This window comes from Neovison vison, chromosome 3 (genome assembly GCF_020171115.1).
Source record: "Neovison vison isolate M4711 chromosome 3, ASM_NN_V1, whole genome shotgun sequence".
NCBI classification, from domain to species: Eukaryota; Metazoa; Chordata; class Mammalia; order Carnivora; family Mustelidae; genus Neogale; species Neogale vison.
Window position 1 is genome coordinate 223,987,622 of NC_058093.1, and position 19,839 is coordinate 224,007,460.

A 19,839-nucleotide genomic window follows, 5' to 3' on the forward strand; every position below is an offset into this window, starting at 1 on the left:
GAAAACAGTATGGAGGTTCCTCAAAAAGTTAAAATAGAGCTACTTTATGATCCAGCAAATCATACCACCAGAGAATAAAAAAACACAAATTCCCAAAAATACATACTCTCCAATAGTCATAACAGCATTATCTGCAACAGCCGAATTATGGAAGCAGCCCAAGTGTCCTTTGATTGATGCATGGATAAAGAAGATATGGTTTGGGGGCGCCTGGGTGGCTCAGTGGGTTAAAGCCTCTGCCTTCGGCTCAGGTCATGATCTCAGGGTCCTAGGATGGAGGGTCCTAGTTACCCACTAGGTCGAGTAATAAGTCACTTGTCTTATAAGTGGCTGAGCTGGGATTCAAAACCAGGGCTTGGGGCGCCTGGGTGGCTCGGTGGGTTGGGCCACTGCCTTCGGCTCTGGTCATGATCTCAGGGTCCTGGGATCGAGTCCCGCATCGGGCTCTCTGCTCAGCAGGGAGCCTGCTTCCCTCTCTCTCTCTCTCTCTGCCTGCCTCTCCCTCCATCTGCTTGTGATCTCTCTCTGTCAAATAAATAAATAAAATCTTTAAAAAAAAAAACAAAAACCAGGGCTTTAGGATTCCAGAGCATGAGATAAGTAATTCTCTCCTCCTTGTCTCAAAGACCAAGTTAAATTTCTAGTCAATTTCCTGAGCTGCTACCAATGTTCTGTGTCTTGATCTGGTGCTGGTGATGAGGGAGGTACATACAATGTGAAGATTTGCTGGGTTGTTTACTTCAGAGCTTCACATATCACTATATGTATTTTGTACTTTAAACCTAACTACTAGGTATTTACCCCAAAGATACAGATGTAGTGAAAAGAAGGGCCATATACACCCCAATGTTCATAGCAGCAATGTCCAAAATAGCCGAACTGTGGAAAGAGCCATGATGCCCTTCAGCAGATGAATGGATAAAGAAGATATGGTCCAGGGGCATCTGGGTGGCTCAGTGGGTTAAAGCCTCTGCCTTCGGCTCAGGTCATGATCTCAGGATCCTGGGATTGCGCCCCGCATCGGGCTCTCTGCTCAGCGGGGAGCCTGCTTCCCCCTCTCTCTGCCTGCCTATCTGCCTACTTGTGATCTCTGTCAAATAAATAAATAAAATCTTAAAAAAGAAAGAAGATATGGTTCATATATACAATGGAATATTCCTCAGCCATCAGAAAGAATGGATACCCAACTTTTGTAGCAACATGGACGGGACTGGGGAGATTATGCTGAGTGAAGTAAGTCAAGCAGAGAAAGTCAATTATCATATGGTTTCACTTATTTGTGGAACGTAAGGAATAACACGGAGGACATTAGGAGAAGGAAGAGAAAAATGAAGCGGTAGGGAATGAGAGGGGGAGATGAACCATGAGAGACTGTGGACTCTGAGATACAAACAGGGTTTTAGAGGGGAGGGATGTGGGGGATGGGTTGACTGGGAGGTGGGTATTAAGGAGGGCAAGGATTGCACGGAGCACTGGGTGTTATACGAAAACAGTGAATCTTGGAATGCTATGTCAAAAACTAGTGACATATTGTATGGTGACTCACATAATAAAAAAAATAATAAAAACAAAACAAAACAACTATTTCATGCACATGACTCTATCCAAAATGTAACATAGATACAAAATCTTCGAACATTCTACACAGAATTCATTTGAATTTGATTTCCGCTAACAAAAGGTATGATGTATATGAGTTGGTGCATCCTTATGGTGCATCACGTTTCAACGTACGAAGCAGTGTATGAAGAACAGCTATGGGGTCCACTGTCCACATATCCAAGAAAGTGGATCTACAATGAGCTTCCCCAGGCAAGAGCTTCCCAAGTGAGATACATACGTTTGGAAGTGTGCATGCTTCCCTACTTTCTCTTCCAACTTCTCCAGGAAACTCAAGTCTGTGGCAGGACCGGGACGGATACATTCTTCATCCTTCCAGAGAAAAACAGAAGCTTCAATGCATAGCCTCCATCACATGCCATCAATTCCAAGTTTAAATGCCTTTGCCAGCTGTGGCAGAATGTACTGGACTAAAATACTCTTTTTTTTTTTTTTTTAAAGATTTTATTTATTTATTTGACAGACAGAGATCACAAGTAGGCAGAGAGGCAGGCAGAGAGAGAGAGAGGAGGAAGCAGGCTCCCTGCTGAGCAGAGAGCCCGATGCGGGACTTGATCCCAGGACCCTGAGATCATGACCTGAGCCGAAGGCAGCAGCTTAACCCACTGAGCCACCCAGGCGCCCCTGGACTAAAATACTCTTATCGAACACAAGTTCAGGTGAATATTGGGGGTGCGAGGGCACCAATCTGTTCCAGACACCTAGCGTCTCAGAGGGATGGGGAATTCTTTGGCAAGTCAACTCTTGTACTCGTCATACTTCCAGAGTCTTCCCAAGGACCCTCCATAGCCTCCATGACCAACTTACTTAAACATGCCACCTCATTTTCTCTTAACCAGTCTTTGCTGCCTAAGGACGTTATCTCCTTTTTACTAGGAGCAAAGTCTTCTAGTAAAAAGAAATAAAACCAGGTACATCTGATTTTTCACATTTCTCCAGCTCTGTCTACTTCCTATTTCGGGTCCTTAACATTGTTAACATTTAATGGACCATCTTAAAAAATGAATCAACCCTGCAGCTTTTATTAAAACAGCAAGAAAAAACAAAAACTGGGTTCAGGTTGGTGAGACAACTCTCCTGAAGTCAGATCTCTAGGCTTTCTGATTCCATCTATGCAAAACCACACAGGAACAAATATTTATTACTAAAATATTTAAAAATACTAGTCTGACAATCCATATGAGCACTGAATACACACAGAATAGCTTAGGTCAGTCTGTGGCTCCCCAGATGTGCATAGAGCCCTTCCCAGACCATCTTACCTAAAATTGAATCGTCCTCCTCACCATATCTAATCCTTTATGCTTTTTTCTTCATCATGCAACCTCCTTATTTTGCCCATTAACCTGTTCCTTGTCCGTCTCTGTGCTAGAATTTAAAGCCTGGTGAGTGTAGCGGTTTTGATCTGTTTTGTCCACTGCTGTGTCCAAATCACAGCACCAAGTAAGCACTGATGCTATCTGTTGAGCGACTGGAGTGTGAATGCTTGCCACACACCAGCATAATTCTAAGCCCTGTGCCTATACTCATCCTTACAGTTCCTCTTAACCTAAGGGCTCGAATCGTCTCACCCAATTGAAGACAAGGAGATTGGAGCACAGAGAGGTTAAAACACCCACCTAAGTTTACACAGCTAGTAAGTTTGGGGAGGGACTGGGATCTGAATCCAGATGGTGCCCATATTCCTGGCAACTGCCGTCACCACCCATCAATGTCCTGCCGGGCTTTGGAATCTTGTTCACCCAACAGTTAGATGGAGGAGGGGGCAGGAGGAGAAAGGGACCTGCTAATTTTCGTTAGAAGGGAGATGATGGCCAATGGAAAGGCAAAGAAATGATTTCTGATCGGCCTTTACATTTTAAAAAGTGATGTCTGAATTGGAACAACTGAGGATCGGCGGCCAGGGATGTTCTCAGAAGGTGCAACCATTGGAGATCAAGTCACAGGTGCCTCCTGAGAAGCCTGAACTCGGGACCAATGGACATTCTTGGTAAAACCTCCCTTTACAGTTTCTGGTTTTCTGCTCATCCTAAGCAACCCTCTGAAGCCTGGGGGAAATTCTTCTGTGCATTGGCAACACCGTATGAAGTCTCTTAATTCTCACCAGAATGGAAATGATTCCTTTGTGTCTCTCTTCCACCAAATCACAGATGATCTTGTTGTTGAAATACTGAATCGGTTCCCACTAAAACAACAGAGACCAAAGAATTGCCCAAGGAGAATTTAGATCAACATAAAATATCTTTTATTTACTTATTTAAGATTTTATTTATCTATTTGACAGACAGAGATCACAAGTAGAGAGGCAGAGAGGCAGGCAGAGGGTGGGGGGAAGCAGGTTCCCCGCTGAGCAGAGAAAGCCCAATGCGGGGCTCGATCCCTGGACCCTGAGATCATGATCTGAGCCGAAAACAGAGGCTTTAACCAACTGAGTCACCCAGGTGCCCCAAAATATCTCTCTTTTAAAGTGATTTTCCAAAATTTGATTTTTACCTCCAACTTAAAACAAATCTTCCTGAAGGTCCAAGTAATTTCCCAGGAAATAATCAGAGAAAGAGTGAAAAATAATTCTGAGTACAAATGAGGATAAAATCTCCAGTGAAATATTATTGCTCAAGTGAATCTGTTTCACTAGAATAAGAAATCAAATGAGGAGAAAACATTAAAATGTTTTACCTCTATACCTTCCATTTCATATTCTGCCTGTTCTGCCTTTAGGGTTCTCTCAATCAACAGTTGCTGGAGTTTCTCATTGCAATAATTGATGCAGAACTGTTCAAAACTAGAGAGGGAAAATTAATCAATAATTAGTAATTAATTATTTTTAAAATATTTTATTTATTTGACAAAATACCAGCAGGGAGAGTAGGAGAAGCAGGCTCCCCACTGATCCGGAAGCCCGATGTGGGGCTTGATCCCAGGAATCTGGGATCATGACTTGAGCCAAATGCAGATGCTTAGACTGAGCCACCCAGGCGCCTCGAGATGCAAAAATTTAATTAACTAGAGCTACACGTGTAGACCAATTAAAAATTGTATTTACTTATTTTTAAAGATGCTTTTTAACAGAGAAAGCAAAATCCTTATTAGTCATATCATTTACTAAACAGATCAGAAGAGTCAAGCTAAAAGACGTTTGCATTTTTTATGGTTATTCCAATTCTGGAATAGTCGATGAATTAGCAGCTATAGAAACCCAGAGAATTTCTGAGGATGGGAAAACCAATTCCCATAACACTAGAGATGCCTTAAACCAGACTCACACCCTAAAGGAAAACAGAGGACCAGTATGTAATGACGAACTCACCCATTCTTGTCGAAGACCTCAAACCCATAGATATCCAGCAATCCGATCACAGTTTTCTTGGTGAAATCCTAGTCAAAGTAGCACACATTGCTTGTTGTTAGGTCTTTTCCTTAATGACTCTTAAAACGCGGTAGCTGCCTCCAAAGCTTGGACTTGGTTATACAGCTCCCATCATCTCTCTTTTCAGCATTGGCTCACAGAGGAATCATGAGATGGAAAGGAATTTCCCAGCCCACTCCTCTGCCCTGAAGCCTGCCAGCATCCCACTGCGGCTTCGATGTCTGCCACCCAAGAAGTGAGACCTTCCCCTTCTGATTCACAACCTTGCTTCAGCCCTTCTCAGTCTCCCGAGCCCACGTCAATCCCAAAGAAAGAAAGAGACCGCTAGCAGCAAAGGAGATGTTTATTCAGGAGAGAGGATGGGTGGTTTGAATACCATTTTAAACAGAGGACTGAGAGCTGTCAGACAGGATGGATATTTAATGAGAATATGACTGTTTTTTTTATGAAAGGGCCACCATTTAACATCTGGTATGGTTGATACCATCTGGTCCAACCACTTAGGTTGAGTTGGAAAGACTTTTATTATTTTCTTACACATGTTAAAACATACTACTGTTAAAGTCCAAACTTTCCATGTACACTGAAAGCCATCTGGTGTACTGTAAATACTGTGCATTCCCACTTTGAGACACAATCATTCAGTGGGCATTTTTTTAAGATTTTATTTATTTATTTGACAGAGATCACAAGCAGGCAGAAAGGGGGTTAGAGAGAGAAAGGACGATGCAGGCTCCCTGCCAAACAGAGAGCCCGATGCGGGACTTGATCCCAGGACCCTGAGATCATGACCTGAGCCGAAGGCAGAGGCTTAACCCACTGAGCCACCCAGGAGCCCTCAGTGGGCATTTTTGTGAGCCTGCTGTGTGCTGGAAATGTAGATGCTGAAGGATACTGCCCCTGGCCATCAGGAGGCTGATGGCCGATGCTCACAAATTCTTTAGAGTGATGATGTCAGTCAGAAAACATTTCCACGTTACCGAGAGTGAGTCATCTAACAATGTGTGGACAAACCTTGTTCACTAAGGAAGAGTTGATTTTGTTGACCAGCCAAGTAAATGTTCTTCCGTAAATGGCCTTGGCCATTGCATCTCTAGCGTAGACAGAGAGTTCTAGTGTCAGTGGGCATATTACCTGAGAACAACAACAGGGGCATCATTACAGAGGTATAAAAAAAAAAAAGCCCATCCCTTTCTGAGTTTTCAAATTAGCCTTTAATGACGGCCAGTGAAGGATAGGTGCTAGGGGAAGACACCACCCCCACCTGCAAGCGTTCAGGCAGGAGCCCAATACGTGCCAGGCACGGAGCTGCTGAGATACAGCTCTGACCCAGACAGTTAATTCCAGCCTCTGTGGGTTCACAGTTGGGGGATGGGACATTGCCACACACAGTCATGTTGCAAGCTGAGAGCAAAGTGAGGAGATACCTATGGTGTTTTAGGAGGTGGTGGGATGATCAGGAAGTCTCTTTGAGGATGTAACCCTAGGAACTGAAGGATGAGAAGGTGTTGGGAGAAGCACAGGGAACAGTGTTCCAGCAGAGGGAACAGCATGTGCAAAGACCTCACGGAGGAAAGGTATGGTGAAAGGGAGGCATGAGAGTTTGGTGTAACAGTTTGGGAACGGGAGGCTGAGGCAGGAGACCCCAGAAGGAGCTGGAAGGCTGGGGTCTGGCCTCCTCCAGGACCACCATCCTCCTCTTGTATGGGCAGGTAGCAGCCCTAGGAGGAAGGGCAGGTCCATTTCAACCTAGAGGCATTGTTACCTCCTCAGTTTTGGCTTCAATCTTTCTGTGGGTGAGAGCTTCCAGAAGGATGGAGGGGTGGACTCCCAGGAGCTGAAAAAATGGAAACCAAAATGCCATTCAGTGATTGGATTTGACTTTTGCCAATGTGTAAAGAATTGGTGTGATTTCCAGGCCCAGGATTATATGCTCTAAATGATAATCTTGATTAAATGCCAAACAGATCACATACTATCTCGTGTCCAGCTGGTTTTACCCCCTCCCTCACTTGTCCCATGCTCTTTAATTTTCCTAGGCAGTACCAGCCAGATGGACATGGTATTAGCCACTTGGGACCTGGGCATCCAGCTGCCTCAAGCTCCCCCGTCTTGCCCTTCCATCTCCAAAAAGGGCCAGGCCTTCCCTCTGCTCTTCAAAAGGGGAATGTCACCTTGGCAATCCATTTGATCTCATGGGTGTCTGGAATGGTGGCACAGCCTTGGTGGTTCTCTTCGAAACAAATGTTTCCTAGGTGTAGGACGCTGGCAATAATTCCAAAAAGATTCTAGAACGTTGGATAAGGCAAGGAGAAGGGGGAAAGAGGGGCAGCCACCTAACTGGTGAATGCCATCACAGGAGACGTCATCACAAGGAAAACCACCCCCATCCCAATTTCAGTCCTGAACTCACAGAACCAAGCTGATTTCCTCCTTCCCCCAGAAATCAGCCTCTTACCCACCTCAGATGTTAAGGGAAGAGGGGTAGAGAGCCTCAGCGCGGGGTGGAGAGGAAGCTTTGCCCATTCTCCGGGATAGGACACTTCTATTTTCTATCTTCCCTTCCCCCTCCCCGCCAATAAGCCATTTTCTATGCAAATGTCATGATCCCAGATATATATATTTACATAAATATATGATATTTTGAAATTATAATTCTGGCCCTTGAAAGAATAGTTTAAGCCATCAAAAAAAAAGGATGTAAAAACATAATGTTTATAAAGCCTACAATTTGCTCCAGTTTGTTCAAAAATAGAAGTGTAAATAAGATACAATCCTGCTGTTCTAGGGCATCTAAGTATTTGAGATTGGATTTGAGAGAAGGAAGAAACATGACCTTCTCCTTGCATACAGCACCGGGAAGTCTTTCGTCTGCCTGATGAAATGCAGAATGCACAGTTTAACATTGGAATTTCAGACAAGCAATGACTAATTTTGGTCCCAAATGGTGCCCCCAAAATGATGGTGACCATTAAAATGTAGCTAGGCATGCTGGATTTTTATTGGCTGAATCTGGCAAGCCCACTAGGTGGCCACCAAGATACCAGCAATGTTTGGTCAATCCCAGACCCACGGACCAACAGTTCTGCCCTTGGGGCTCATACCTCGAGGTCATCTTCAGTAAAATCGATGACAGAAAAGGCACTGGAAACAGTTTTCCAGTCGTTCTTGTCATTAATAGATGACTCTTTGGCACAATGACCCTGTTGACACAGAATTGGGTTGCTTAATGTCATTTTTATAGGGGCAGTGAGTCATGCCCACATCTAGCCTTGAATTGAAGGTTTTTTTTTTCCTATAAGCATACAAGAGCTAGTTCTAGAATGTTCTAAATTATAAAAAGGTAGGTTTCACTAATCAGCTAGCATAGGGTGATTTGCTTTTTTCAAACTTATTTAGAATTTCCTCTTTATCCTGAGACAACTTTGAAAGGTACACATTAGTGGTATATCTCTTTGAATATGTGTGTGTGTGTGTGTTTTAAATAGTTTTCCTTGTCATATTTGCCAAATAAATTGAAGATGCTTGTCTCAAGAAACATCTGCTAAAATATGCAGGGAAAGGACAGCCCCGAAATTCAGAAAGCATATTGATGCTCTTTTAACCTCCAGCAGAAACTGCAGGGCGGAACGAAGTGAAAAGAGACCCTCACTCGAGAAAATAAAAGTTTGGCATTTAGAGAGAGACAGCTGATGGATACAATCCCCAGCAGAGATGTGATGAGATGTTCCACCACTTTAGAAGTTGTCTTTTAGATAAGACACACACCACCAAATGTCGCAATTTAAAGGGAAGACTTCCAGATGAGGGTTTTTTGTGTGTGTGTTTTTGGTTTGTTTGTTTGTTTTTTGCTATTATAGTACAGGGTGTCCCTGGATTCCTGGCTCTCTGAAGATCTGTCATCTTCAAAGATTTTCCTGTTACACAAGGAAACCAGAGGGGCCGTAGCATGAAAATATTCACCAGTGAACAGACCACTGTTAAATCTGCAACTTCCCAAATATCCCTCCCCGTCCCCGTTCAACCGGCGTCTGTTCCCGCCCCACCAGGGTGGGGCCAGCTTAGGTCAGTCCCTGCAGGACACCTAGAAGTTCAGAAGTAGTATGGATATACTGCCAAGTAAAGTCACGAAGTCTGTCAAAGTTATGAGAGAACGTAAAATTGAACAAAATAATACTGGTGCATCCCTTGAACAATTTCCAAAGCCACTGTGGCATGAAGATCTGGCCAAATGAAACAGAACTAGAAAAAATATCTGCAAGGATGAAGACAAGATACTTTCCAAAAGGGAATGATTTGAATATCAAAGTGTTAGGAGAAGCCCTTGGGTAAAAGAATGAAGCCCACAAATACTTTTTATAGATTGACCTCTCTGATCAGGCTATAGAAAGTCAAGTGTGATGCTACGACACAGTTTTGTTAGAAAAATTTGGTCCTCAAAAAAAAAAAATCAAATTTGAGTTACTCTTCATTCTAACAATCAGGACAAAGTTTGTAAAAGGAGATTATGGGACTCTTTTGTCTTCATTATATCGCCTCATTTTTCAAGATAAATGTCAGTCATGCCTATTCTTCCTCCATGACTTCCTATGAAATGTTGGTCCTTCTTTTACAAGATTCACTTCCTAAGACCTCGTTCTCTTTTTCAAGTGATGTCCCCACTGGCACTCTGCCAAGAGACTTCCATTCAAAGCCAGGCCCAGTAAAGAAGAGAAAAACCCAAAGATCTCAGGGGAGAAAGGTGCTAGTGGCGTCAAAGATTGGTCGGTACTGCACAATCTAGACCTTCCCCAGTCTTCGTGCTGGCTGCAGAGAGAGTAATGGTTGAGGGAGAGGTTGAATTCTGAAAGCCCCTTTCACAGTGCTGGATCCCAGGAATGGCCTGAACACTTTCTGTAAGGAAGTATGTTCATTTTGCAGCCAACAAGTCTCAGAATGGGAGGCAAGAAGGAGGAGGGTCTCTTCCTAATTAGTTTTGAAAGCAGGACGCGACACGGGCTGTGGACATGGGTGGATAGCAAGTTACTCTCACACCTCGACCAGCAGTTCTCACTCCCACTGTGACTTAGAATCATGGAGGAGTCAGTTAATTACACCAAATCATGGGGGAGTGTTTAACACAACCCTGAGGTCCCCATCCCACCCCAGACTAATTAGATCTGGATCGCTGGAGGGTAGGTGCCAGAGACGTGTGAGTGTGTGTGTGTATGTGTGTGTGTGTGTGTGTGTGTATGTGTATTGAAAAACCTCCTCTGGTGATTCTAATTTCAGCCAGTGCTGAGAACCCCTCACCTAGAGATCGGTTACTTTACCAAGATGATCTACCATCTACCTGCCAGGCATAAACAGAGGGGTTATGGTAAGTGTCCATAAACCAGTCTGTAGGATACCTCCAGAGCGGTAATGGGAAAGTTCTTGACCATCCCACAGAAGCTCCCACTAACACCCTTGATTGTTGCCTCCAAAGGGCCACCCAAGCCAGGTGCTTCCAACCTGTGAGAGGTATTTGTACAGCCGGGGGTCCCGCTCAAGTCCCAGGTATGCAAGGAGCTCCTCTTCGCCACCATCCAGCAGCTGATAGAAGATGTGGAAGTTCCTCTCACCCTGGTTTTGATAGACAACTCGAGACTTTTCTATCAGGTAACTGATGATATGCCCACCTACGGGAATGCCCTTGAGAACAGAGCAAAAAAGGCACAATGACGATAATAACCAAGCCATTCCCTTGCTGGTGTCTTCTGAGGAACGGAAATTCTGAATTCGAATGATGGTTCTTCTAAGCCTAGCGTTTTCACGCCTCTTTTTTAAAAAACATGTTTGCCTACCCTGAGGTCATGGGAGAGATTTTCTGTACTTCTGTCTAGAAGTGAGATTATTTTACCATTCAGGTTTAGGACTGTGCTTGAACTTTCGTGTATGGAGTGAGGTAGAGGGTCAAAGTTCTTCTTATTCACATGGATTTCCAACTGATAGCACTATTTATGAACAAAGCACCCCTATCCCTATTCAGTTGCAGTGGGCCTCGGTCATAAGCTAGGGGACCATATCTTACGTGGAGGACTCTGCAGACCCCATTCTGGTCCACTGGTCTGTTTATATATCCTTGTGCCAATAGCACACTTTTATTTATTTTTAAATATTTTATTTATGGGTGTGAGAGAGAGAGAGAGCCCAAGCAGGGGGAGTGGCAGAGGGAGAGGGAGAAGCAGACTCCCTGCTGATTAGGGAACCTGACATGGGACTCGACCCCAGGACTCCAGGATCATGACCTGAACTGAAGGCAGCTGCTTAACTGACTGAGCCACCCAGGTGCCCCCATGCTATTTTTAAGAATATTCCAGTAGAGGATTTGTATTCCAGAACATATATAGAACTCCTGAAAAACAAAATGAGAAAAACAACCTACTTAAAAGTGGGCAAAAGGCTTTAGCGCCAAATTTTTAATTGGCCAGTTATCTGGACTTCATTTATAATCAGGGAAATACGAACATAGAGCAGAAAACCACTGCACTTGACCAGAATGTCTCAAACCAAGAGGACTGGCAATATCAGATGTTGACTAGGGTACAGAGAACCCTGCTGGCCATGAGAATTGTCATGCACTGTCCTAACATCGCTGGTAAGAGCCCAGCAACGCTACTTCCAGGCAAGCACCCAACGTAAGTGACCACCAATATCTACTCAAGGACACGTCCAAGGATGTTCAGAGCACTCTTTGATAGCCCCAAATCGGAAAAGCCAAATGTCCATCAACAGGTGAACAGATAGTGAAGAGGTCACATAAGCCAAGAATGACCAGCTGCTACACAAAGTGACACGAATGAAACTGACAGGTAGAACGCTGATGGAAAGGAGCCAGACACAAACTAGAACATACTGCATAATTCCATCTAAACGAGGTTCAAGAACCAGCCAAATTCATCTGATTATAGAGGTTGGAACAGTTGGTAACTTCTGGGAAGGCAGGCACTTTCAGAGAAAAGCAGGAGATTCTTCTAGGCACTAGAAATTTTTTACACCTTCTTTTTAACCCACTGAGCCACCCAGGCGCCCCTACACTTTCTTTTTAATAGATTTTATTCATTTGTTTGACAGAAAGAGAGGGAGCACAAACAGGGGGAGCGACAGGCAGAGACAGAGGGAGAAGAAGACTCCTGGCCGAGTAAGGAGCCGGACGTGGGACTCGATCCCACAACCCCAAGATCATGACCTGAGCCGAAGGCAGATGCTTAACCAACTGAGCCACTCAGGTGCCCCTAGAAATTTTTCTCTCTTGATCTAAATACAGGTTATCAAAGGGAGATACACACAAGTAAACTCATTAAGCTGTACTCACGATTTGTGTCCTTTTTAGCATGTGTGTTGAATTTCAATAAGAAGCTTGAAAACAGACATAACTATTCCATTTTTCCCAAAGTCTAGGCACACTCCGCCAGAAGTCCACGTACAGGCCTCCGGGAGAACCTTAGCCAGTCTCAAGTCACTCCACTCTATGCCCCGCCAGCGACTGTTCTCTGGTCCACGTGACGCGCTTTGTCACCGGGAATTCTACGTCCTTGAGAACTCTGTCCACCTGCCCCCTACCTGCATCAGCCCCATTTAAGCTCTGCGCAACATACGACCATACTCTCCCGTTATGCGTGGTCTTTGGTTTCTCCCATACCACAACAACAGAGCCAAGTACCTGTGACCGAAACGATAGGGTCCACAAAGTCTAAAACACAGATCCCCTGGCCCTATCCAAAAACGTTTGCCCGCCTATGCCGTCTAATTACGTATGCCCAAACAAGACATTGTTTGCATGGGCTTGTTCTCAGGCATCACCCCGACACACAGGACATTCCTAAGACTCGACCGTGTTCTGTTCTGTGCAGCTAGCTACTATTCATCTGTTCTTGCTGCTATGCGATGCTTCCCTGGGTGGACAACCCGCCATTGTGTTGATGGAGACTCAGCCCTCCCAGTGGGTTGGCTGTTCCCAGTCCTTTTACCATGATGAGCAGGGCTCTTGTGGGCATGCTTGCAGATCTACAGGAATGCTTCCAAGAGTGGAATGGATTATGCGGATTTCAACTTCCACAAGACAGCATAAGGTTTTCCAAATGGGTTGCACCCATGTACTCCCCATGGCAATGGGTTAGAGTTCCTAACAGTCCACATCTCCACCAACAGCTAGTATCAGCAGACTTCTTAAGTTTTGCCCCCACCCTAGAAAGTAGGACATAGTATCTCATTGTGGTCTTTATTTGTATCTCCCCAAATAGCACTAAGCCTGGAGTTTTTACTTATTTGAGCCACTAAAGCCCTTCCTCCCTTGAGGAACCTTGGGTCAGGCTGCTGTCACTGGCCGGTTAAGGGGTCCCCATGAACCAGTAATAGGAACTTCAGTGTACCTTATAGTCAAACTGTATGTCCATGTATTTTCCAAATCTGCTGGAGTTGTCATTCCGGAGTGTTTTGGCATTTCCAAAAGCCTTGGAATACAAAGTGAGGGAGACAGGGACAGACTGAACCAAACTGTGATGAAAGTTCACTTGAGCTCACCGTGCTCCTCAACTTCCTACCCCCAAATGCCATGATTATGAAAATAGAGGGGAGAAGGGGGGGCCAGGGATGAAAGCCATTCTTTATCTTCTAAAAAGGAACCACTAAGTATAGAGGATTTGTTGCCAAATCCTGGGATGGAGCTAGAGAGGAAGGAAATGTGTCTTCTCTCTGGCATCCAGTCTAGGCATGACTATGGGCAGATATCAAGGAAACTACGTCGTTGCTCTTCCAGAAGCTGTAGTACCAGACCCCTTTTTATATCGAAGAGGTGAATTGTTCAGACTACAGGTCAACTGGGAAAATTCCTTCGGCCACAAACATCTTTACCATGAAGGGCAACAAAAACCCACAATAAAATAACCTGTTCGAAATTGTCCAGCAAGTCAGTGAATTGCAATGGCAGAATCATCAAGATGACTCCAGTTAAATAAGAAAAATATTAATGACTTTAGTGACTACTAATTCTGCCGGGTGCTTTGTATGCATCCATCTTGTTTTACCCTCAAAATCTCCTAAGAGGTAGAAACTACGAATAGACCCATTCCATAGAAAGGCAAACAGAATCTGGGATGTGGAGGGATTTGCCAAAGCTTGCTGGCATGCGGTGGCCCTGGGATCAGCAGCCACGCCTGCTGGACATCAAAGTTATGCCCTTAACCGTGATCCTGCCCTTGAGACACCTCTGCTTAACTCTCAGATGATGATCTGCCCAGGCAGAGGATTCTCCTTACTCAATGACCTCCCTAGAACTTCCCCTCCACAATTCCTCAAAGATCACTTACCTCCAACACCGGATTGGAGAGCAGCAGTCTGTCGCGGGCTATTTGGAGTGACTCAGTCATTGGGCAGGTCACAGCGAAATACTGCAGAATCTTCTTGGAGGCCTCTGTTTTCCCTGCCCCACTCTCTCCAGAAATGAGGATGAAGTGGTTGTTTAGCTCAGAGCACATCCTACGGTACGCGTTGTCAGCTATGGCGTAGCTGGAGGAGTGGGGCAGAAATGGAAGGACCAGGAAGGGACCATGCTGTTGCTTCCCTCACCTGTGGCATCATCAGAGCTCCCTGCCTCAGGAAACCACATCCGGACAAGGGGTACAAAATCCTGACCTCAGATACCAAACTCTCACCATGACCCACTGACTGATCAGGCATAAAGTGTTCCAGAAGTCAGTACTTAAATGGCTGAGTTAGAATGGAAAATGTGAATAACAGTGGTCATTTCTTAATAGTGGGATGGATTTATTTGGAAAAAATCCAACATTTCTTATAAGAAAAAACCAGATACTAAATTACATCCCCAGGAGATGTGCTATTAGCTGTAGGTGGAAATAACATCCCATCTAAATATTTTAAACACACGGTGGATATACGAAGATCTCGTGTTTCCTCTTTCCCTCAAAACCTTCTGTATTAAGAGTACAGAGACAAGAAACTGAAACTATCTTAAAAGCTCGGGGGATATCTACATAACAGGACATAAAACTATTATAAGGGCTTTATCTGCAAAGATGAAGACACTAATCTCCCGAGACACTGATATTCCCATGTGGCTAAGTTTGAAAACTGGTTATTTTGGACATTGTTGGTAGCAGTGATGCAAAAAGGTTTATAAATCCCTTAGGAGGTGAACAGATGAGCCACCAAGAAAAATGGAGAAAGAGTCTAAATATTAGTCACCCAGGGAGAACTGGGATTTCAGCAAAGCCTGAGTCACATATAAATGGGACAGGATCTGAAGTCCTACTACCAGCAGGAATGCTCCTTAGCCATCATGACACTCAGACACCAGTAGATGGTGCTGTAGCAAACCTCTTTACAGAAAAGACACCTCCAAAGCCTCACTCTTGGATCTCTCAGCAGGTGCAAATGATTCCATCCGTCATGATATTTAAGCTGAGAGTCAACCATGATTTGATGTTTTCTACTGCACTGAAAGACAGTTCACAAGAAGGCAGCCGTTTAAGTGAGGTCTGAAACCTAATGAGCATTCCATCAAGGATTTGGATGGATGAATGGGTGAGTGAGTGGATGGGTGGTGGTGGGGGGTGGGTGGATGGATGGGTTAGTAGGAAGGAGGGAGAGATAAAAGACAAGGAGGAAGGAAAGAGATAGAAAAACACTATTGGTGATGCTCATACATGCTACTTACACATGCGGTGGCAGTTCAAAGAAATTGACCCCTTGATAAAGTTCCATCTGGCTCACAGTGTAGATTCCAAGCTCCTGGTATGGGTTCACAGACACAAGGAGGGTCCCAATGTAGGTCTAGAGGAACAGACCAAAGCACTAATGAGGAACCCCGGGGTGCAAACAGCTTTAGCAGAAGACCATCACATGCTATGACCACCCCCCCCCCACACACACACATTCATTCCACACTGGGGATATAAAACAATAAATAAGACAGGCAGTGTCTCTGCTGTCATGAAGCTTCCATGTGTGTGCATGGGGTGGGGGCGGGGCCCAGACAACCAACCAAGGGATCAAGACAGCTTCAATTAGGATGGTAAGAAAGGTGTTCCTAGGGTAATGAGAACGCGAATGACCAAGGAAGGCCACCGTAGCTCTTGGGCTTAGGGAAGTCTTCTCTAAGGAGGGGATTCTGAGCTGGGACTTGAAGGATGAGGAGCCACTCATGGGGGAAAAAAAAGGAGGAAAGGGGACAAATGTGACAGGGTAACTGTCCTGGAGGCCAGTGTGGGAGGGGAGAATGGAAATGGTAAGACATGATGTTCGAGAGGGAACAAGTTCTGATGACACAGGGCATGAAGAACTGGGGATTTATTCCAACTGCAGTGCATGGTGCAGATACCACTCTCCCTACTGATGTGAAATACCCGCTTCAGACTGTCATGTAATATGGAGAGCTTTCAGAAGGGGCCACCGGGATCTGACTTATGTTTACGTGTCCCCTGGATTTCAGTGTGGGATTCTATTATGAGTCAAGTTTTTCAAGGGCTTCCATTTGTAATAGGACCAACACAGTTATGAAGACACAAAACTCTAACCTCGGAAAGAGAAAACAGTAAATGTGTGGGCTCCTTTGAAAACACATCTGCAGTTTTCTGATTCTGAGTTTGTTCTGGATTTTCATTCCAGAGTCCCCAGTTTGGAGGTTCCCAAGATTACACTAATTATGCCTGAAATCATTCTCACGAATATTTCTAATCTCTAGGATCAAGTTAGAGAACAGGAACAGATAAGAATACTGTATTCTGATGAAAATTCAGCATTGCTTCCAGCAGTAGAAATCTTTCAGGATAGAATATAGTTTCTGAAGAGTCTCTCTGTTCAAACTGGAAACAATTTATTCATGATGATCCTACCGTCCCGTCCCGTGTATACTTCTCCACACCACGTTCTTTCTCCTTTGCTTATGCATAAAATCTATTTCCACAATTAAAAGTATACACTGTGAAAAGCCCTTTGCTTATTTCTCCTAGTAACCTTGGTTCCAACTGCAGATTAAGTCACAGTCACGGTTAAAAACAAAACAGGTGCAAGACAAATATTTTTAGACTGGGTTTGGTTGTCTAATTTACTCTTAGTAAAAGCTAGTAAGATTTTAGTAAAGTTAATTGCATTTAGTAACACCCCATCTCTCTCTCTCTCTCTCTCTCTCTCTCTCTCTCTCTCTCTCTCTCTCACGCACACACACTCACTCACTCACTCACTCTGTGGAGTTTACCCTAAAGGAATTTACCTGAAAACCAACCAATAAGATCAAAGTGTGGGGGGGATTAACTGGCAGGTTAAAAACTGACCGCCCCTAGAAGGAACCAGACCAAGCTAAAAACAGTCCTGATAAAATGTTGCAGTCTTGACTCTTGAAGATTCATGGGATGTGGTGGGCATCTCTTATGTTTGCCTGTCTCGTATCTAGACCTCCTTCTTCCAGCAGATTCCTTTGAGGAATGTTCCCCAGCCCACACCTACAGTAAGGTGCGCATCCGCCTCGTCCCTCACTTCCAGGGCTGGGCCTGGGTAAATAGCCTGGCCAATCAGAACATTCCTCATCCTAGCTAAGGGGGGATTGGGTCAGAGATAGGCACATGACCTAAAATGGGCCAATCAGAGCCAACCAATATCTGTGTCTCGGGGGAAGACTTGCTATCGCCTCTGTACCCCCTGGTCCTGGGGGCCACCTTGCCAACTTGCAGAGTCGGGCCCAGAAAGAGACCATTGCAAAAGGGTGCAGAGAAGCGGGATGGAGAAAGAACCCTCGAGGCTCTTCAAGACTCATCACCCTAAGACCCTAGATCTGTTTCTGGTCCCTAAAGTGACAGGGGGTCACTTGTTGGGGGTTAGACCTGTTTAAACTGGGTCTCTGTCACTGGCAAACCTAAAAGCCTAACACAAAGGATCGGGATGCATCTGGCAGTGGTCCCTTCACCCGTCCCTTTAGAGGCTGACCTAACAGAGGGATAGTTCGCTATCATCGAGGCCGTGAAGAGAGGTGGGGGTGGGGCGGGGTGGGGGAACCACCGGTCTAGGAGAACTGCTGAGAAAATGGGCTACATTACATAGATGAGGTTCTCGCTGAAACGCTTGCGAAGATTGTCCAGAAAAGCAGATTCGCTGGTGTAGGCATCCAACAGCACAAAATCTTGCACCCCGACCTTGTCCCTGGCGGTTAGCGTGCCTTCCATGTGCAGACGAATGTGCTTCCTCCTCACTTCTTCTTTCTGTAGCAAACAGAACATTCCTCAGTGGCTCACTTACTCTGTAGTTCCTATTGCTCATCTAATATGGGCATAGCAAGATACCCAACCCTGGGGACGGAAGAGCATGGAGATGAGATTTGTTCTCTGTTAAGAGTTTATCATTGGTTAGAGATACAAGGGGAGGGTAGTAAAAGCATTAACAGTAACATCAATAGCTCCTTGTTAGATACTATGCTATGCTATGTATCTGACCTCTATTATCTCCTTTAACCCTCATTCTAACCTTATGAAGTTATGTGCTATTACCGTGCCCATTTAACAGATGCGGAAACTGAGGCCAGAGACATTAAAAAACATGCATATGTCCTGCCAAAAGGCAGAGTCAGGATACAAACCTAGACAGGTTGGCCCCAGAGCCTGCTTTCCTCACCATCACCTTCTCAACTGGATGTTAGTTGCCCAAATTTGCTGTGTAATTCTGACATGAATGATGAGTTTGGCTGGAATGGGAATTTCTTGTTACTGGGGGGTACTCAAGGAAGGACAAAACTGGAGGGTCCTCTCCCCAAGGCTGGGCTTCAGACCTCCCTGGAAAAGGAGTGGTTGCAGGCCCACTGGACGATGGAGACTCTCACTGCGTTACTAGGGGGCAGAGCTGGTCCTCTGTCACCAGGAGTCAGAACCACCCTCCTAGGAGGGCATAGGGGTACAAAGGGAATCAGATCAGCACTGGGCAGGAGACCTGGTGCTTGACTGAGTCAGGAGGACTGTGGAAAACAGCTCCCCTGGTGTCCGGCAAGCTGAGGCTGGAAACTGAGGGTGTACATAGAGAGTGGGGGCCACGGGGGTGGGGGTGGGGGTGGGGGGCGTGAGGTCTGTGTTGGGATGAGTGCGCAAGGCAGTCAGTCACCTGGCCCAGGCTGCAAGGGCACTGAAGAACTGTGCCCTGGACACACAGTCAACACATGCCCCCCACCCACATAGTGCTGCACCGGTGGCTGTGCAGGGGAAAGGAACAAGCAAAACATAGAAAAGGAAGTCAGGAAGACAAACCTCTGGCTATCGCAGTGTTCCTCCAGTGCCCTCTAGTGACCAAGATTAATATGCTCCCTTCTAGGAGAAATGCTTAAGGAGGCCAGTTTGTTATCACAAAGCAAGGACTGAATGATGTATCTGGATCTGAGAGACAGGAAGGAACTTGACACCTGCTATCTTTGGGTATGCAGAGCATCTAGAATAGCTGAAGCAGCTTTAAAAAAGGAAAACAAAGCCGGAGGACTCGCACATCCTCCCTTGAAGTAATCAAGACCATGTGTCGATTGGCTTTTTTTTTTTTTAAGATTTTATTTATTTGACATACAGATCACAAGTAGGCAGAGAGGCTGGCAGAGAGAGAGAGAGAGAGAGGCAGAAGCAGACTCCCTGCTGAGCAGAGAGCCCGATGCAGGGCTCAATTCCAGGACCCCGGGATCATGACCTGAGCTGAAGGCAGAGGCTTAACCCACTGAGCCTCCCAGGCACCCCTTGACTGACTTTCAACAAAGGTACCAAAACAATTCTTTACAGGAAAGGAAAATCTTTTCGATAGTGCAGGAATGACTAGATATCGTAATGAAACACATTTCATTTCAACCCTTACCT

The 19,839-nt window shown here is 45.1% G+C and overlaps 1 protein-coding gene across 1 annotated transcript in view; it reads right to left on the minus strand.

The window, feature by feature from the left end:
• The window catches only part of MYO1H (myosin IH), a 44,898-nt gene extending 26,682 nt beyond the window's left edge, over positions 1-18,216 (minus strand). Inside the window, exons 1-13 of the mRNA XM_044241091.1 lie at positions 18,058-18,216; positions 15,684-15,799; positions 14,317-14,515; positions 13,381-13,461; positions 10,481-10,660; positions 8,092-8,190; positions 7,162-7,275; positions 6,753-6,824; positions 6,002-6,121; positions 4,928-4,995; positions 4,297-4,402; positions 3,725-3,805; positions 1,841-1,932 (exon numbers count right to left, since the gene is read on the minus strand). Coding sequence (XP_044097026.1) covers positions 1,841-1,932; positions 3,725-3,805; positions 4,297-4,402; positions 4,928-4,995; positions 6,002-6,121; positions 6,753-6,824; positions 7,162-7,275; positions 8,092-8,190; positions 10,481-10,660; positions 13,381-13,461; positions 14,317-14,515; positions 15,684-15,799; positions 18,058-18,183 — 1,454 coding nt within the window. The 5' untranslated portion in view covers positions 18,184-18,216. The remainder of the gene's footprint in view (positions 1-1,840; positions 1,933-3,724; positions 3,806-4,296; positions 4,403-4,927; positions 4,996-6,001; positions 6,122-6,752; positions 6,825-7,161; positions 7,276-8,091; positions 8,191-10,480; positions 10,661-13,380; positions 13,462-14,316; positions 14,516-15,683; positions 15,800-18,057) is intronic.
• Between the last annotated feature and the right edge of the window lie 1,623 nt (positions 18,217-19,839).